We start from the raw sequence: 20,943 nt of genomic DNA on the forward strand, positions 1-20,943 counted from the left end.
AGCCCTAGCTCAACAAGAACTTTGCACCAACATGAGCACTTTTTCCCAAGAGGTACTGAAACGGAAGGGTTTCCTGTAACCCCAAAAGCTAATGGAAGACTGTGTCATTACATAAAGTGCCCCCAAACCCCGCCAGTTTAATGAAATTGTCTGTAAAGCAATTTAGGTCATGGAGAGACACTTCACACACATTTTTTTCCAAGTGGGAGAAAGGGAGAAGAATGCACTCTTATATAGGAAAATAAGAAGCTGCCTAATATCTAGTTAGAACACTGTCTCCATCAAGCTTCCCCAATCTGGTGCCTTCAAGATGGTTGGGCCTACAATTCCCATCACCCCTAATTATTGACCATGCTGACTGGGGCAGTTGGGACTTGCAGTCTAAGACATCTGGAGGACACAAGGTTAGGGAAGTCTGCTCTACACTGATTGGGGGGAGCTCTTCAAGGTTTCAGACAGGAATCTCCTATTTGGAGATGTCAGGAATTGAACCTAGGGAAGAGGGAGTGACATCTCATGAGCTAAATGGAAGCATGCTCTGACCCTCACCACAAATGTAGCTCCCCTAACCATGCTAAAACAACCGGAGTCACCAAACATTTCATATCCTTTATTGTTAGTATCTTGGGGGCTATTGCTCACATGTAAGAAACTCCTCACAACTTATTGTTCAGGTACTTGTCCCACTTGGAAGACTGCTACTGTGACCAAACAAGGCCTCCAATATGACTGCCAAGGCAGGAAACCAAGAAAGCCAGAGAGAGAAAGCCTTGTGACATTGATATAAAAGGAATTTGCAGAATAGTATTTCCAACAACTTAAGGGCTTAAATGTTTAAAACATTTAAGAAATCTAACTAACTGCCTTCAAATCATTTTTGCAAGAAGTTAAAACAACTGTGTCAGAGAACCTTGACTTTGGAATTCACCTATCTGCTCAACTTCAGCAACTCAAGGTTGCAAACTTTGATCTTCTACTCAGTATCTCCAATTTGAAGAACAAGAAGCAAAGGAAGAGTCTTTGTTCTCCCTACTTTATCGCTCCTTCTGACTTTGCAATAACATCCTTTGTTCAGTCCTACAGTAAAGGCCACTTTCTAGATTATTCACACAAGCTGGTCTCATGTAAAGATTTTTATTACAACTTATCACCTCTTATACATCAAAAACTGTAAACAAAATTTACTATGCTTAAATTTAAATGCCTGCCTTAAGAGTAAAATATCAAGGATATAGAGGTGACTTGCAACTTGTGCGCAGATAAGACTATGATTTCAACTTTATGCAATTGAAGCCTGGCTAGTTGAAATCACACAAATTAAATGCACAGAAAGCAGAGAGCTTAAAAGCTCTTTCTGCACCAGGTTTTCTTCAGTAAGTTTGAGAGCTTAAAAACAGTCATCATACACCAGTAAATGCTATACTGTGCTTTTTACACACCATTTTCCAGTTTTTAAAAGGTTGTTTTGACTATACAGGATTTCAGCCTTACACGCTCTCCCAAAGCATAAGATGCCAGTCATCTGTATACAATGCTCCGAGGAGGGATGTTCACTTCTGTTGCAAATTTACGTGCCGTGTGGTAGACAGTTTTGAGAGAGCATATTGATAAAGCATAATAGAATGCAATTTTATTCATAGAATCATAGAATCAAGGTTAACTCTTTGAAAATGATCCACAGATGGTACTACACACCTGTCCAAACGGCATATATTCAAAGCTCGAAGAAATATGGGGCAACTAGCACATACTAGCATCTCTGGTGCTCTTACCCATGTGCCCTCTTCACAACTGTAAGCTGGGCAGTGGGGTGGGGTAAGTGATGACAAGCTACAAGAATTAACTATAACATTGTTCACCGCATTTAGGTTCCTGAAATTCATACTGATTGTGCAGCTAAAATATAACTGATAGAATTCTACAGGATTACTGTGTGAAAACAGTCAAGATCCAAGAATCCCCAGGCACGCACCTCCTGATGGTGGAGATGTCAGCCGCCATCCTGGTGCCTAGGCATCTTCACTTGGTCACAAGTGGCCGATAGTCAGGTGCTAAATGCACCTGATGCCTGGCTAATTTCGAACACTGGTTTCAGTGCAACAGGTGTCTATAGATAGGCTTTATTTCCATTAAAAACCAACCACCACAACCAGAAAGCTTTGCTATTTTGAAGAAGCCTGCTGCCGCTGCTCCAGCAGCTAGTATTAATGCACTCCAGTCATTTCAGAATCCAAGGCCAATTGTTCACCCTAAGTGACAGGCACAACTTTCTTTCACTTCTATTTTAAATGCACCTTTTTAAAGTGGTATTTTATTTGAAGAACAAGCTGTGGGCAACATGCATTTAATAAAATTAATAACCAACAGGAGGCAAGGAGCAAGCAGAAGTGACCTTTACGGGGAACATGATGGTTTCCTAGGAAAATGACAGGGCAGCGGTTAGCTAAATGTTTCAGAAAGCATCTGAAGGATTACACAGGCTGGCCACAAAACATAATGTGCTACAGGGCCTCTGGATTAGAAAATGATTATTTAAGGCCAGGGGGTTGGGGGCTTGGAGCCAGCTGGTATCTAGTGCAAGTTCCTGCAAGGCCTAGCTCTTCCTGAAGTGGCTGACCTTCCTATATCTGGGCTGTACCACTTGAATCTAGAGGCAGGGGCAGGAGGACCTAGGTTTTGTGTGTGTGTGTGTGTGTGTGTGTGTGTTTCTATTTTGAAAAATATTTCTAATCTGCTTTTCCAGGTAATGCCTAAGTCATCAAAAACAGCATCCGAATAAATACAAAAATCAATAGTCTAGTAAAACATAACACAATCAACTCTACCCCAACCACAAAGGAAGACAACAACCCACAACTACTCAGTTCTCACAGACAGCAATGAGGTGGCCAAGTTAAGTCTTGCTTATACCACATGTGGCTACAGATGAGGGCCCACATGACCATGACAGAACATTCCAGTTGCAAAATGTGCCTGGCGCCTGGAGGATTTTGAATGCTGTACTTGAGGGCCATTCTACTTATAAAGGTGAAACCAACCCACCTTTGCTACTAAACTTCATACACACCAGGAGCTTCAGCCAATTTAGGGAAGTCTTTAAAACAAAATGTTTTATGCTTATTTGTTTCATTTACACATCGTATTTTGAGATACACACTTAAATCAATATTACATTTTGCTTAAGAAGCAGCTCCTAGGGGAGACATTCCAAAGCCCTGAAAATTGAGCAGGTAACTGTGTGTTCACATTGCTTCATAGTGTTTTCCAACTTCATTCATACACCCATGATAAGAATGTGACTGTGGGAGGCAGCCCGCCGCAGAACCAAAACACAGTCTCTTGCTCAGGAGAACAAACATGCATTTCCCACGCAGCTTTCGTCATACAAATCCTTGGGGCAGAAGGATCAGGTATGAAATCCAACAGACCCTAAAGAGAAAAGGCCAAGGCCAAAGACTACCAGAAAACCAGCAGGGCTGAGAAGTCAAAACAACAGCACACGATGCAGAGTCCATATATAGACTGCTGTATTTTCCAGTTTGAATTCTACAAGCACAAACTACTTCAAAAAGCAATTCAGTGACAGAGTCTAGCCCAAGCCAGCAAGCTGTTAAGAAAACCAGCAACAACCATCTTTAGCCAGACATGGAAGAATGCAGGATACTGGTTTATTTGACAAGTATGTTAGTACTCCCGAAGAAGGGGATTTAAGAATAACACTATATACAGATCGTAAAAATTGTCTATAGAATGTCCACATGAAACCAGCTTCACAGGCCCTGGAGGAGTCTTATCAGAAGCAAGTGACTCATAGCTGCACTTAAAGCTCAAAAAGGCTGGATCTAAACCAGACCCAGGTTTAGTACAAAGCACACACTTGCCATGTTACTTTACTACTATGAGATGCAACAAAACTTCATCCAGTTATTTAAAGCCTCCTTTCCTACTTTATTTGCTGAAGAACTTCTTGTTCTCTCCCATCTTTCACAGAGTAATTGCTTTGCTACAACAGTTCATTTTACAGTGCAATGAAATCCATTCATGGGCAAAGTTAGAACTGATTTATTATCCTTGGCACATATAAAACCTTACTGTAAAGATTCTGAAGGCACATCCTCTGTTTGTGGTTCAAGGATGCAGAAGCCTTGCTCTTTTTTCTTTTTTTCTTTTTTAAGACACTGCTCTGAGTAAAATATATAAATTGCCACTTCTTGGCCATGTTTGCAGGTAACAATAAATCATAATGTTTAGTAAGTCACACCGTGAACTGCCCATGTGCTCCCGCTTCACTCCCTTCTTTGCGCAAGCGGGTAAATGAACCACAAATGATATAGATATCAGAACCTGGGATCATGGTTTGTTTCGCCCCCAACAACAATCACTAGTGAGCAGGGCCAGAACAACAAATGTAAATGTTACTTTTGTACACCAGACTAGTTTCTTCCAGGAAAGGAAGAGGTATGGTCAGAGTTCTAGGACATATTCCAGACAGGCAAAACCCTCAAGAGCATGGAGCAGGCCAGTAAGGGGTATGGCTAGTGTGGCCTGAGGAAACTGCTGGGGGCCAGACAGAGAAGACCGAGGAGCCACATTTAGCCCCCAGGCTTGAGGTTCCTTACACCTCCTTTATGGCTTAGTGCTATGATTCTATGTGTGAACATGGCCTTGAGTAAAATGTTGGGTTTTGTCAGTCTATTTTCACTTCAATGATTTAAAGAGTCCCAGAAGGTATTTACAGACAAAAGTCTTCAAAAAGAAATGCATAGTTTAAAACAAAGCAGCTAATTACAGCAGCAAAATTCACAGCTTAATTATTTGTGTGTCTGGGAAGAAGTAAGGAAAGTGAGTATATAGGATTGCAGCCTTAGTATGTTAAGACAAAGCAATTTAAAACTTATGACTGATGAAAAAATGCCCCAGAATTGTTTTTTAAAACATGTGACCTTTAATTTCTATTGCTTGTATAATTACAAACACTGAAGAGGGCATGTACCATCTTTATCTCCCATGCAGGATGCAATGCTTCATGCATCATCTAGAAAACTGATATTCAACTGGTGGGCCTGATCCAAGAAAGGTTGCAACAGGAGCACTACCAGCATATAAATATATGGTTAAAGATTAATAAATGGGTCCTCAAATGCATGCTTGAGTTAAAAGTGGGTCCTAGGTCTGAAAAGGTTGAAGCCTACTGTTCAAGAACAATTTCCCTATTCTCTTTCCAAAATATTGTTTTCTTCCATATGGAAATTTAATAATTACTTAACTAAAACTCATGGGATAAGTCACTTCTCCGTTTAATTAGGTGATAACCATCCTAAATATTCTGGCTTCTCCTCTCTTTCAGCACAGATGTAAATCTAGAATAAAGACTGCTAACATGTTCTTTTTTCCAAGAGGTTTTATTGAAGTTTGAAAAAAGATATACAAAAATTAATACCGTATATCCAATATCTTTTTAGAATTTCAAAGATAAAAAAACTAATCTAAATAAAAACACAAAGAAAGAAGAAAAGAAAAAATAATAATTTCCCATTTTTGTCTGTCAGCTATAGAGAATTAATCAAAACATCCACTCCAAGTGGATCCACCCAATTATTCCACTTCCTCTAGACCACTAATTTCTTCAGTCCTCAAACCCAGATACCACATGCTCATTTTCTTTTCACGCCAAAAATCTATAACAAACTTTAGTAAATTTCAACAATGATTTTTCTCTAATTAAACACATCAACTTCACCATCTGAACTAAGTCCAATAATTTTAACAACTATTCCTCCATAGTAGGTAATGATGAATCTTTGTGCATATCTCATTGCTGTAATCATATATTGAAATAATGTTTCATGGTCCTTTTCTAATTGTATTTCCATTATTCTTAGCAGGAAGAATTCTGGCTTCAATTGAATTTTAACCTTTAAAAACTTCTGAATTTGTATCCAATATTTCTTAGCTTTTTTACAAGTACACCAAGCATGATACTATGTCCCTTCATATTTTTCACACTTCTAGCAAACATCTAGAACATTTTTATACATTCCGAATATAACTTTGCCAGCGTTATACAATTGTACAGTGGTACCTCGGTTTAATAACAGTCCGGTTTAACGATTTGGTTTACAAACTCTGCAAAACCGGAAATAATGTCTTGGTTTGAGAATTTTACCTCGGTCTAAGAACGGAATCTGAATGGTGGAAGGGCACCGGTGGCGGGAGGCCTCATTAGGGAAAGTGCGCCTCGGTTTAAAAATGGTTTTGTTTTAAGAATTGACTTCCAAAACGGATTAAGTTCGTAAATCGAGGTACCACTGTACCTTGGTTTTCAAACAACTTAGTTCACAAACAACTCAGAACTCAAACATCGCAAACCCAGAAGTAGGTGTTCCAGTTTGTGAACTTTGCCTTGGAAGCTGAACATCTGGCACGGCTTCCAATTGACTGCAGGACACCCCTGCAGCCAATCAGAAGCCGTGCCTTGGTTTCCAAACATTTCGGAAGTTGGACGGATTTCCGGAACACATCCTGTTAGAAAATCAAGGTAAGACTGCATACCACTGATACATCATTATATTTAAAAAATCTTTAAGACCATAACACAATGTAAATCTTAGCACTTTCATCCACATATGTTCCATCTATTACAACCAAAAAAAATTCCACATTTAGATTAAATTTCAATTTCAACCAAAGTTTATACATTTTTGCAACATGTTCATCATTTGTACAAAACTGTATTTCAAAATGTTTTTTGTTGTACACCAAAGTCTTTTTATCCAGCTTGAATCTCTGTTAGTTGTAGATGAGAAAATCACTGGAAGCCATCACCTTCCAGTGCTAAAAGTTCCCTTGTTTTAATTTTACCATCTCCTTGGTTCCACTCTAAGAAGTCTTGATAGGTTAACCATTTCTCTTTGCCTGTCACCTCTTTTCTATAAAAGGCTTCTTGTGGTGAAATCCATAACAATGTCTTTGTACATAACCTAGGTCTATATCTATTCCAGATTCTTAATAAGGCACATCTAATAAAGTTATTTTTGAAATCCACATTAACTTTTTAACATGCCACAAATATCCATGGCATCCAAACCTCAACTCACATCCTTCTAGTTCCAAAAGTCTCTTATTTCTCAATGTCAGCCATTCCTTCTTCCACCCTAAGCAACAAGCTGCAAAGTACAATTTCAAATCAGGTAAACCCAATCCTTTGCATCTTGCAATACTTAGATTTTAACTTGTGGCTTTTTCTCCTGCAATAAAAACTTAGATTAATCTTTCTGTCATTGTTTAAACAGAAATCATTAATCAAAATAGGTATTATTTGAAATAAAGGCATCATTCTAGGCAAAACATTCATCTTTATCACTGAGATTCTACCCATTTTTAGCTTCCCACCTTGACATATTTTTCAAAATTTCAGCCCATGTCTTAACATAATTATTTTGAAACGACATACAATTCACATTTTACATAACAACATCCAAATATTTTACTTTTTCCAATTTGGAGCCCTGGTTTCTCCAACAAAACCTTCTGATCATCTGTCGTCATATTCTTTATTAACATTTTCATTTTCTGGTGATTAACCTTAAAGCCTGGTAACATATCAAAATCTGTTTATCCATAAGAATCTCTACTCCCTGTAGCAGATTTTCCAGAACTAACATCAAGTTTCCATCAAATGCCTGTTACTTATAAGTTTCTTTTTGGATCTTTACTCTCATCATTCTCTCATATTGTGTAATGTCTCTAAGCAAGACTACCAAGACCAAAACGAAAAGCAGTGGGAACCATGGACACCCTTGCCTTGTCCCCTCCTATATTTTGCATGGTTTTATCAGTTCTCCATTAACAATTATCTGGGCTTTCTGTGGTGTATAAATAGGTATTACCCATTTAATAAAGTTATCTCCAAAGTTCATTTCTTGCTATACTCTAAACAAGAATACCCAATTCACATTGTCAAAGGCTTTTTCTGCATTCCAAAATATCAAAGCAGCTTGCTTCTCACTGTGGCAATTCAGATATTCCAAAATATATAATGTGTTCCAGGTGCCGTCTCTTGGCCAGTAGCCACATTGATCATGATGAATGAAATTTTGTAAAAACTTTTTTAATCTTTGTGACAAAATCAATGTAAATAGTTTATTATCATTGTTCAGTAAAGGGCAATAGTTTTTCACTAAAGTCAAACCTTGGAATGTAGCTTTGTGAACCAATTTGCCCAGCCACTGAACCATTATCTCCCACATGTGAAGAACTGTGGGCATTCCACTCCTGTACACAGAGCATAGACTGGATCATGCTTGTCCTTCTCCTGGGAAGCAATCTTCTGAGTATCAAGAATTGTCATGATGGCTACGTTCTACCTCCATTGCTGGAAGCAGCAATGCTCATGAATAGCAGTTGTTGGAAACCACAGGGAGAGGGCTCTTGTGCTTGCTGGTTTCCCACAAGCATCTAGCTGGTTACTGTAAGAACAGGATGCTGGACTAGAATGACAGCTTGGCCAGATCCTGCAGGACTGTTCTTAGGTTCTTAATCAACTCCTGCTCCTTACCTGCTCATTCCTCCTTCATTCCTATCCCATAGTCAGTGGAAGAAGAGACTAGGACACTGCAATTAAGCTTCACTTCTCAAAACATCTGAATCACAGGTCTTTCTCCTTTAAAAGCTATGAGCACTAGCCAGCTTTAAAAATGGCTTGTTATTGGCTTATGAATACTCACTTATTTTGGAGACACCACAATCCTTGGCTCAGATGTGGTAGGGAGTCATGCTTGTTTGTCATGCTTGTTTTTTGTGCTTGTGCCAAGGGAGAAATGAAGCAAGAGCAACCGGGCAGTGTGCACATGCATGCTGCTCATTTCCAAGAAACCAGAGCTCAAGGTAATCTGTCAAGGGCTACATGCTGGGTAGAACCAAAGCAAGCAGTGGTCTAGAACACCATGCAAATTATGTGTCTACCCTTCTTTCTTTCTTTCTCCCATCCAATCCCTTTTCTCTTTTTCTGACATCTATTTAATCATTCATCTTGTTTTTATTATTGCTTGTAAGCCGCTCTGAGCCCGGCCTTGGCTGGGGAGGGCGGGGTATAAATAAAAATTATTTTTATTATTATTATCTCTCTCCCCCACCTAAGCCTTCACACCGTGCTAGTTATTGGACATGGGGCAGATTACTCTTGCAAGAGATCTGAGCTGACTGCTTGCTGAAAGCTTTTGAAATTAGGAACAACAGGCTGCCTACCTAAGCAAGAAATGGGGTGTTCTGTGACATGCAACTACAATTCTCTTCTCTATTTTTTTGCCTTCAGAAATGAACTTAATAGTTATTATTGTACTGTTACTTGTTCTGACACTCTGTTTTGACTCTCCTGCTGTTATTCCTATTTGACTGCTGCTATTTTTGCCAAATGATTGCTACATTTATTTTTAAGACTGTAATTGCGTGAACTGTTTTGAAATCTCTCTTTCTTTTTTGTAAAACCACATTGGGGGCAGTTATGGTGGAAGGATGGTCCATAAATACAGCAAGTAAAATAATCATCAATAATGTATTTCATTATAAAATGTATAGCCAGCGCAGTTATTCACTTTTCTGGTAAAATTCAAAAGGATATGGATTGAGGGGGGGTGTATTTATAAAACAAAGATAACTACATTCTCTTAAGCAAAATATCCATCTGGGACCAAAAATAATAATAAAAATATGGCAAAATCACTGAAAAGTTATGTCCAGCAAAATTCATTCATGTGACTTATTAGACATCCCAACAACAGCATATCCATATTTATATCTCAAAATTAAGAAGAAATTAAATATTCCACCCCACATTCAAGAATTCATGCATGGTGGATAAGTCTTCTGGCAAGTGACCCAGTTGACAATTAATCAAGGGCAACATGGAGCTAGGCATTTCCCCTTTTAGTGGACTATTTCACAAATGTGGAAACTTTTAGATTGCAACTCTCCATCTCAGTTGGCTGGAGCTTACAGGAACTGCAGCCCAAAACATCTGGAGGGCACTAGGCTGGGGAAGGTTGTCAGGCTATTGCAAGAACTGATGCAGCCAAGAGCTACAGATAGAAAGTACTTTGCTTTGGAAGCAAAGTGGGCTTCAAGAGCACATAATTAATTACACTGGAGCTGGAGAATGTTCAAAGCATGGACGGAAATGGGAGAAGATGGGTAGAGCATGACTCCTTGGGGAGGGAGTATGGAGATATGAGCATGCCACCTTTGTCCCATCTGTACCTATACTTCTTCAGATTTACTGTTCTCTCAGCCCTCCATCTGCTATGCTTAATTGTGGCAATGCATGCATGTGCTCTGGTCATTTATATTTAAGGCAACTTAATGTCAAGTGTTGTTGTTGTTGTTGTTGTTGTTGTTATCATCATATTTATCACATTTCTATTCCACAATGGAGATAAAGATGGTTTACATGGTGTTCCTGGGTGTTCTCCCATCCCGGCACAGACCAAACCCAGACCTGATAAGCGTCCTTTCAACCATGCCTTTTCCCTTGATGTCAATCAGGTCCCACTTCGTTAGAATGGATCACCTTCATAGTTTTCCATTGCAAAGCAAGGGCTTGGTCTCCCACACAGGATGCTTATTGTATCTTTTTAAATTCACATTTCTCTTTTTCCTCCATGTTCCCAACTATAAATCCATCATCTCAAGACATCATTAGACAAATGCCACAGCAGCATTATGAACTCCAAAGCATTTTAACAGATGTACATATTTTTAACAAGCAACAATCACTCCCCTCATAATCTCCCTCTGCATGCTGAAGATGGAGAAAAGCTATTGCGTGTCAGAAGGCAGAACTGCTCAGCTCAACAGCTACTTTGCTTCTGTCTCCACCCAAAATGAAGGCAGTGCCCAACCTGGCAATAACAGAATAAACGATGCAAGGTGGGGACTGCAGCCCAAGACAGAAAAAAAGGTGGTAAGGAAACATCTAGCTGCCTTATATGAATTTAAATCTCCAGGACCTGATGAGATGCACCCAAGGGTACTAAAGGTGCTTGCACATGTAATCTCAGAACCTCTGGTCTATAACCTTTGAGAATTCTAGGAGAATAGGTGAGGTCCCTGCAGGCAGGCAGCTGGGCAAAAAGTTGTCCCCATCTTCAAAAGGGAGAGGAAGAAGTCCCAGATAACTACCAACTAGTGAGCTTATTGATAGAAGGAAAGGTCCTAGAACAGCTTATTAAATAATTGATCTGTGAGCACTTAGAAAAGGATGATGTGATTATTAAAACCCAGCATGGGTTTCTCAAAAACAAGTCAGGCCCGACAAATATCATTTCTTTATTTGATAGAGTTACAAGCTGTGAATGTGGTGTATCTTGATTTCAGTAAGGCTCTTGACAAAGTCGCCCATGATATTCTTGTGGAGAAACTGGTAAAATATAGACTGGACAAGGTAACTTTTAGGTGAATTTGTAGCTGGCTGAGTGTCTGAATCCAAAGAGTGCTTACTAGTTATTCGTTGTTATCCTGGAAAACAGGGACAAGTTGAGTATTGTAGGATTCTGTCCTGGGTCCGTTTTTGTTCAATGTCTATCTAAATGAGTTGGGTGAAAGAACTGAGGCAATGCTGATCCAAATTGCAGATGACACTAAACTGGGAGGGGTAGCTAATGTTGCTGAAGAAAGAAACAGGATGCAATATGACCTTAACAGATTGGAGAATTGGGCTAAAATGAACAAAATAAATTTCAGTAGGGACATACGTCATCTTCTGCACTTAAGCAGGAATAACCAGCTGCACAAAGATAAGATGGAGGACACCTGGCTTGCCAGTAGTACATGTGAAAAGGATCTGGAGGTCTTAGTAGACTACACGTTTAACATGAGTCTACAGTGTGATGCAGCAGCAAAAAAAGCTAATGCTATTCTAGACTGCATCAACAGAAGTCTAGTGTCTTGATGAAGAGAAGTAATAGTACCACTTTATTCTGCCTTGGTCAGACCACATCAGCTATGAAAAGCCACCTCACAGGAGGAGAAAGATCTGGAATAACTGAAGATGACACCAGCTCGAACGAAAACCTGGAAGGAGAACTTTCAAGGGAATTTATGAGAAACCCAGCTTTTGCTGGACTCCAGCTCCCAACAGCCCCAGCCAGCATGGCCAGTGGACAGGGATGACTGGGGATGTAATCCAGCAACATATGAATGGCCACAGGTTTCCTACCTGTTCCAGGGTATGACTACAAAGGGCAGGTGAAATAAAGTTTCTGGGAAGGATCGCGAGGGCCTAATTATATGTTAAGCTACATTACTCTGATGATGGGCCCCCCTACACCATTGCAAAAAAGAAAGATGAAACAGGAGAAACTTTGCAATAGAGAACAGCAGTTCTTTAATCCTTCTCTTTCCCTGACTTTTCCCATACCGGTTTCATCCCCAACAGGGTTCCAGAGGCAAATGTAGGTAAGAAACACATGAAAGAACAAAAGCAGTGTGGAAAGAGTCCAGGAGAATGGGTACACATTGAATAATGATGCATGGACTGAAGATGCAGGATACGGCAGCCTTGCTGGTCAATGCTTGGATTCCCTGGAAACATAACGCACAACACTGCCCCGAGTTCCACAATGGAAGCAAAATGGGATATAAATGCAATAAATAAGATTAAGACAGGTACCTAAAAAGAACAGAACAAAAATACCAAGTAGGAACTTCTGATATTTACTGGAGAAAGTTTGGCGTGGAAAGTATCTAGGAGAAAGGAGGATGCTATACAAAACAGAGGTTGGAAAAGGGATATTGATGCAACCTAAAGGTACAATATCCATTACGGATTGCACAGAGAAAGGGAAAGAAGGAACCAGTGAGTTCTGATTTGGCAAAAAAAAACCAGCTTTCAGCAAAAGATAGGAAGATGAGGAAAAAGGAAAAAAAATGCAATCTCTTCCAGTTCCCAGAAATTTGACCTCTACTTTCAGCTTCCTGCTTCACATATCCAGCAAGTCCCACCCAGAAAACAATTAAGTGGAGAAAAGTATGTTAGAAACCCTTTTGTCTGTTATTTATAATTCACTGAACCTCCACATCCAGGCTGCAAACTCCCATTGCAGCTGCACTCCACGCATAAAGCTAATTCAATGAATACATGCATGATCCCCATAGATGACAAATGCACAGACTTGTTTCACACCATTTCCTACACATAAATGTTTTGTACATGAGATAGCCTTGGGATAAGGGGTGATATTAACTATGGGGGAGGGAGGTTTACAAGAGCTAGGGCAAAAAGGTGAGAGATATCTTCTTGAAGCAAACTTTCAGAGGTAAAATCTTGGCAAGCCAGTTTGATATGAAAGGTGCAGACGGGTGGTATTGCTAGGAAGTAGGTAGAATTTTATTCTCAGCTGCAAAAATGGGAGGATGTAAAGCCGGAAAACAAACACGGAGATGCAAACAAAAAAACATGTTTGATAATCTTCCCTCCTATTTTCAAATGTGTCACTCTTGGGAAGAGAGACCGTTTAAACATAAAAAAAAAAAAAAAATCAACTTCATCCTTTTGAAATGGATGCTGTCCTTCATGAGGCAGTGTGGGGCAGGTGTGCCAGGAAGTGGAGGAACAACTATGCACATGTGCTAAGAGCACTTTGGGCTATGCACTTTGGGCTGCACCCAACTAAGTTCCACTCGAAACGTACCCACTGAGATTCAGACACGACTATGATTTCAATGGGTCTACTTAATACCCACCCAACTTAGTTGGATGCGCAGTCGTTTCTTTTAAAAAAAGAAAAAGCTGGTGCTTCCCTTTAGCGGGTGTCGGGAGGAAGTGGAGAACTCTGCATGTGCTCAAAACACACGCGGGACAACAGAATTCGGAGGACGGGGAGTGTTTAAAAGTTGGTCGCCGTAGTCCTACAGGGCAGGGCTTTCATTTATTTTATTTGTTTACCCACCTACTTATTGCCCTCTCCAGTTTCTATCCCGGCCAATTTAAGAAGGGGAGTCATGCTTGGAGAGGGAGGGAGAAGGGTGCTGACAGGGGGCGGGGAGGAGAAGGGGAGCTCCTATGGGGTAGAATCCCCCTGTGAGACAGAGGGGGGATTGGAGCCCATTCTCCACCCCTTACCATGGTAAGGCGAGTTTTCGGACCGTCACCAGCATTACCATCCACCCGCCACGGTGGTTCCCGCCGTCACTAGAGCACCCGCTGAAGCGCTCCGGGCAGCCACGCGTTCTTCGCCCAAATGGCTCCGGCGTCCCTTCCACAAGTCCGAAATATAAGTTCCGGCGTCCCGTTCCCACCTCCCCGCATCTCCTTGTGGGAACAGAAGGAACTCATCCTGCACCTACTTCGCTGCTTGTATTCCGCCTTTCCATTTCCACTCGCGCCTCCGTTTACAGCCGGACTGATTAACTATTAAGCCTAAGCCATGGTCCTATATACTGTACAGGGTTGTTTGTTTTTATGGTTTTTATGTTGTTTCCAACCACTCCCATCAACCACGACCACTGGCCTTGCAGACTGGGGCTGGTGGGAGCTGAAATCCATCGGCACATGGCGGGCCACAAGTTCCCTCCTCGTGCTAGGTCCTCGCGGTTTTTAAAGGAAGCGATGTATTCGATTTCCCAGTGCAGCCACGAAGCTCACTGGGTGACCGTGGGCCATTCAGTCTTTCTTTGCCTTCCCTTTACAGGCTGGTTGTTTGTTGTTGGGGGGGGGGTGTTAAAGAAACCCACTTATATACGCAGCCAAATGGGCGATGTATAAATAATAAAATAATTTGTTATTATTATTAACTTTATCTTGAACCCCTTGGAGGAATGACAGAAGAATAAAAAAACAGAGAACTTTTGCCGTGGATCATTTATGTATGAAGGTTTTCTCTTATATTTCAGCGTACATGGCTTTACAGGTATTTAGGTTGTTCTACTACGAGAGGGACGCGGGTGGCACTGTGGGTAAAACCTCAGCGCCTAGGACTTGCTGATCGCATGGTCAGCGGTTCGAATCCCCGCGGCGGGGTGCGCTTCTGTCGTCCGGTCCCAGCGCCTGCCAACCTAGCAGTTCGAAAGTACCCCCGGGTGCAAGTAGATAAATAGGGACCGCTTACCAGCGGGAAGGTAAACGGCGTTCCGTGTGCTGTGCTGGCTCGCCAGATGCAGCTTGTCACGCTGGCCACGTGACCCGGAAGTGTCTGCGGACAGCGCTGGCTCCCGGCCTTTAGCCCCCCAATTCAATCTGGGCTTCCCCCACCCTATTACCTGAGGACATAATCAGCATTCATCCCCCACCTTCACCTCCATGCTCAATAAGTTTCTTCGGCTGCACTGAAACCAATCTGTCCATCTAAGTTTGCTAAGGAATTGCATTGTAGCCTAGGAGTTCAAATGTGTGTGCATCTGCTCAGAGGTAAGCCCTATGGACATTCCTCTGCTAGCTTACTCAGAAGTAAGTCCTTCTTCAGTGGAACTTACTCCCAAATATGATTGCAAAAAGCCCTACTGTATAATGGGGCATTTTAGTCTGAAGTATATAAAATTGGGATTGCAACTGCACACGATACATTTGCACATTGTTTTGGAAGTGGATCACTTTCATTTCTGCAGGGATCTCATTTTCATGAGACAATCCCCTTATGAGTGTCTACTCAGAAACAAATCTCAGAGACACTGTTGGCCAAAATGGAAATGAGCCGAAATGGGAATATACTACCCACTGCCACCCCCCCCCCCTTTTACCGCTGCCAGAACACCTCCCTGTCTCCAAACTTGGTGAAAGCGGGTACATTTGCGTTTCTCTTCCCCAGGCACAGAGAAGTTGAGGTGAATCTGTGGGTAAGGTGAGCTTCAAGGGGAGTGGCAAGACCTTTCTGCCCAAATTCAAACTGTTTTTACATACACTTAAGTAGTGTTGAGAGGGACACGGGTGGCGCTGTGGGTTAAACCTCAGCGCCTAGGACTTGCCGATCGCATGGTCGGCGGTTCGAATCCCCGCGGCGGGGTGCACTCCCGTCGTTCAGTCCCAGCGCCTGCCAACCTAGCAGTTCGAAAGCACCTCCGGGTGCAAGTAGATAAATAGGGACCGCTTACCAGCGGAAAGGTAAACGGCGTTCCGTGTGCTGCGCTGGCTCGCCAGATGCAGCTTGTCACGCTGGCCACATGACCCGGAAGTGTCTGCGGACAGTGCTGGCTCCCGGCCTATAGAATGAGATGAGCGCACAACCCTAGAGTCTGGCAAGACTGGCCCGTACGGGCAGGGGTACCTTTACCTTTACTAAGTAGTGTTGAGAGGAGCCGAGACTCCATGGCCACCACCCCATTTTCCAGGGAGCTTACATGGAGATAGAGACACAAAAGTGAGAAGGTACGAAGAACACATGGTGGTGGTGGTGGTGAGAGAAGGAGTAACTGGGAAAAGGCCAGATTCAGATTAAGCTCTGCCTCTCCTCACAGATTCTCCCCTTTCTCAGTCAGCTTCCCCTTCTCTCTGCCTCCTATTCCTTTCCTCCATGTCAGTGCCAGCTGCAAAATCAGCAAGAAGGGACGGTCTCCAACCACTACAAGGCCACCAGAATCTCAGGGATATGCAACAGCAAGGTGAAGTGGGGGTATCTGCAAATCCTGTTATGTTCTGGTCCACCAGAACATAACAGGGGTGATGACGACAAAGTGTTTCTCCCCTTCATCCTGCTGCCACCTCGGCCAAGAGAAGAAAGCCTCAGGGGTGGCAGTGGGGAATGAACAGGAATGAGCATAGATGGAGCAAGCTATGAGGGGACAGGGAGTGGGGTGGTGGAAACTGCAAGGGGATGGGAGAACGGGCTGTGCGAACTCCAAAGATGGATGCAGTAATGCTTCTGAATAACAGCTGCAAGGAATCACTGGAGGGGAGGGTGCTCTTGTGCCCTGCTTAGGGTATCTGGTTGGCCACTGTGAGAACAGGATTCTGGACCAGATGGACCAATGGCCTGATCCAGCAGGCTCTTATATTCTTATCTAGGAGGGAGGGGAGGGTTTCGGGGGTAAGCTGTAAGGGGAGGGCTTTGGGGCGAGGTGTACAGGGAGGGGGTTAGCAAAGGTTATGGGCTTTGGGGGTGTGGCAGGAAGGCAGGGTTGGTGAGCAATGTGAGCAGGGGTGGCAGGCCCTACTGAGTTTTTAACAGACACAGCACTAGATATCCCCCACTTTCTCTTTGACGCCTAATCCTAGCCACGTTGATATGGAAGATCAATTTAGATGGCTTCAAAATGGAGGATATGATGATCAATAGCTATTAGCCACAATGGGTATGGTGTACCTCCACTTTTGGAGTCAATATACCTCCGGCTACCAGTTGCTGGGGAATCACAGGTGCGGAGTGTGATGTTATGCTCTGGTCCTGCTTGAGTGTTTCCCATGGGCACCTGGTTGGCCACTATGAGAACAGGTTGCTGGACTACATGGGACATGGACATGATCCAACAGGGGGATGTTCATGTGCTTCAGAGAGTCTCATTGATTGCAGTGAGTCAGGATTCCTAATAGCATTGCAGCCTTTCTTTAAATATCTGCATTGGTGGAAGGGGGTGGCTGCTGTCGGAGAAGTTTTTCTAGTTGTGTTTGCAGAGCATTTCATCATCATTAGAGTCTGTGTTGCTTTTGGCTGTGGATTTAAAAATGTGTTTTTAGTTATATTTTGCTTGGCACCCAGGCAGCCTCAAGCAACAATAGAACTCCAAAAATAACATTTTATACTGCTTTACACTTGAGGCTCTCAGTGTATTTTTAACAATTGCAATTAAATTGCACTGGAACAAGACTATTGTATTTGCAGAACAGAGCTGCACAGAGGCACAAGCAGGAGAACAGAGAGGCTAAAGGGATTTCTGTTAATCATGTCAGCAAGAACTAGGAGCGGAAATGTTAATCTCTCAGGCCTATCCACGCTTACCTTTCCTCTGCTCTTTCTAGGCATGGTCCACATTTAAAAGCTCCATGTCTGAGTGCTTTTGTTTTTGTTTTGTTTTGTTTACCCCACAGCTTTCCCCACAAAAAGCTGCTCTTAAAAGCTCAATTGGAGCAAACAGCAATCCATGGAAAACCCAAACTGCTGTTTGGTTTCACTTCAGTTTAAAGTGTATATTTCCACAGGGAAAGCTGGGGAGGAACCCACATTTGAGCACAGAGCATTAAAGCGTGGTAAGAGTGAGGCAAAAGGTAAATGTGGATAAGTAAGTTCATCTTCGTATTCCAGCCACAGTCAATCTGCTTTTCTACTCATTAACAACTAATACTTGGAACACCCTTCAGTTCTATATTGTAGCCCTATCTGGGCATTATAACTCTGCTTAAATAATGTGTGTCAGGGAAATGGGGGCAGACACCACCCCCACCATTCATCCATGTGTGTCCTGCCCACTGAGCAAATACATTTCAAGGTGGGGGATATAAGACTGGAATTAAATGGAAATTGGAGTTGGTACCACAAGCGAGCAATGTTGGGCACCTGTGGATGGTTGCTCCTCAGCAGGGGGCCCACTAACAATAGGTCCCTTGACCTGCTGCAGTGAAGCAGGTCACTTCTGTGGAAATTTGATTAAATGACCACAGTGGCAATAATTCATGATATCGCAATCGTTTTAGTATTGTTGAATAAAAGTGGCACCATACATTTGAGCCAGCCTACTCCAATCTGATGCCCTCTAGTTTATGCTGTTGGACTCCAACTCCCATCAGCCCTAGCCAGCATGCAACAATCGGAGGTGATAGGAGTTGCAATCCAACAGCATTTGAATGGTATTGGGTTGAGGAAAGTTCATCTAAACTCTAACTGAATTGTGAGACTGTGAAATTTTCATTTTATAGCCATTTAACTCCATTGTCATGTGTGCATAATATATCAGAAAACTGCAGATCATAGCGCAACACAAGTTTTAGTCCACAGCCATCATAAAATGTGCTAGTTCTTAATGTGCCACAAGACTCTTCATTGTGTTTTTGAGTTTTCTGCAAGCACAGAGACTACCAGTCTCACAAGTTTAATAACCTTTGGTTAAATAGCCTTTGAACCTTCAATTTTCCAAAAAGACTTTTAAGGGAATATTTTTACCCCAATGTGTTGCTACTCGAAATGGTTTTATATGTGATTTTATTGTAAAATCACTTTAGGGTGTTTTATGAGAAGCAATTCATAACTGAATTGAATTGAAATCTAATACTAATACTAATGACTAAAAAACTCCCTTCCATCAGGGTATTTCCTATGTTCTTTCAAAAATTCCAAACTTGTTACTTGTTTACAATCCTACCACTTAATCAGGGAATGTTCTTTTTTGGTTTTCACTCTGTGGCTGAAGCCTTAGACAATTCGATTTGATTTGATTTACTTTGTATTTAATAATATTTATGTATCACTAGCCATTAGCAAAGTAATCTCAAAGTAGTTTACAGATATGAGAATTAAAATACATAAAAACAAGTCCAGTTTATAAACAAACAAACAAAACCCCTGAATATCACAGATATCAAAAATTATATAGGGCAATGGTATCAGTACTGATACTTTATCCCTCTTGGGCCAGCAGCTGTGTTACTGAAGCGGCACTCTGCACTTGGGGTGTGTATGTGTGAAGGCTCATGAACCAAGCACTCACTAGCTCTTCTCAAAAGAGGCTACTTGCAGACCTTTTTGCTATGGGTGCAACTCCCGCTATACTTTCCTACTGCCCAGGGATAGTCAATGTAGTGCATTCTCCCCAAATATTGTTTGATTCCAACTCCTATCAGTCTGAGCCAGCATGCCCAATGGTCAGGGATGATAGGAGATGCAGCCAAACAACATCTAGAGGGCACCTCATTGCCTACCCCTGCTCTATCCTCTGGGTTGGGAACTGGGGAAGCAAAATTGTAGCCAACTGAGTCTTAACTCAGAGTAGATCTAAGAAAATTAAGTCCGTCGTGTTCATTAATTTCCGTGGCTTGACTCTGGGTATGACTAACACTCAATACAGCTAAGCACAGGAGAGAATCTCAGTTCACATTTAAACCGAACCTGTCTAATTCACACTTGCTGAAACAAAATACAAACCCATGTGCAGCTGTCCTTCAATAACGCACACTGTATTTTGAAATGCAATGCTCCAGCCCAGTAATGTGTAGAACAACACATGTATTAGGTCAGAGAATATATAGAAATACATGCATCGTTCAAAATAACATACAAAAAATGTAGCATGTTAGACAAAATAGCTTTGCAAAAATGTGTATATTCTTTATTGATTTATTGATTTATTTGCAGTGCCAGCCTGGTTTACAAAACAGAGAAAATAATAAAATCATTGCTAAAAAATTGTTTACAACCATAACTTAAAACATACAGAAAGCTAATACCACAATAGAACAGACTAAAATAAATTATACAAACCTTCTAACCATCTGTACAGGCTTGTCTAAATAAGAACAACTTCAGCAGGCATGGAAAAGAATATAATAACAGTGCCTGCCTGCTATCCATAGGCAGGGAGTCACAAAGTGCCGTTGCTGCCACAGTAAAAAATTGAGTTTTTAAAATGCTGTGCAGGTATTATGTGGCACCTGTAGTCGTGCCAATTCTGCAGATTGAAGCAGTCAAGTGGGGACATATGGGGTAAGGCGATCTCATAGTAAACTGGTCCCAAGTTGTTACACTTTTTCTCTACTAATAGTAACACCTTGAACTTGGCCTGGTGGCAGATTGGCAAGCATCACAGGTCTCTGAACACAGCTGTTACATACTGACAAGGTCTCACTGCTGTCAGCAATCGCGCTGCGACAAAACTGCATATGAAATTGTATATCTTTTTGGAGAAAATTGTACTAAAAAGCTGGTGAATTTTCATGAGTGGGGTTTTGTATTTATTTTTTAAATTGCAAAATGGTATGCAAATGTGCAAAACTGAACTCAAGATTGGGAAAAATAAATTTAAAATGACAAA

The 20,943-nt window shown here is 41.7% G+C and overlaps 1 protein-coding gene across 3 annotated transcripts in view; it reads right to left on the bottom strand.

The window, feature by feature from the left end:
• LOC310669580 (ubiquitin carboxyl-terminal hydrolase 12-like) overlaps nt 1-14,726 on the bottom strand; it is a 50,156-nt gene extending 35,430 nt beyond the window's left edge. The window contains exon 1 of one of the 3 annotated variants that reach the window (XM_083423940.1): nt 14,117-14,726. Coding sequence is in view for 2 of the 3 variants with exons in the window: in XM_083423937.1 (XP_083280063.1) it covers nt 14,117-14,119 (3 nt within the window). In the remaining variant the exon portion in view is untranslated. The remainder of the gene's footprint in view (nt 1-14,116) is intronic. The other 2 variants (XM_083423937.1, XM_083423938.1) reach the window with 2 other exon arrangements.
• Nucleotides 14,727-20,943: the final 6,217 nt, after the last annotated feature.

This window comes from Podarcis tiliguerta, assembly GCF_965153285.1.
Source record: "Podarcis tiliguerta genome assembly, chromosome: Z".
NCBI lineage: Eukaryota > Metazoa > Chordata > Lepidosauria > Squamata > Lacertidae > Podarcis > Podarcis tiliguerta.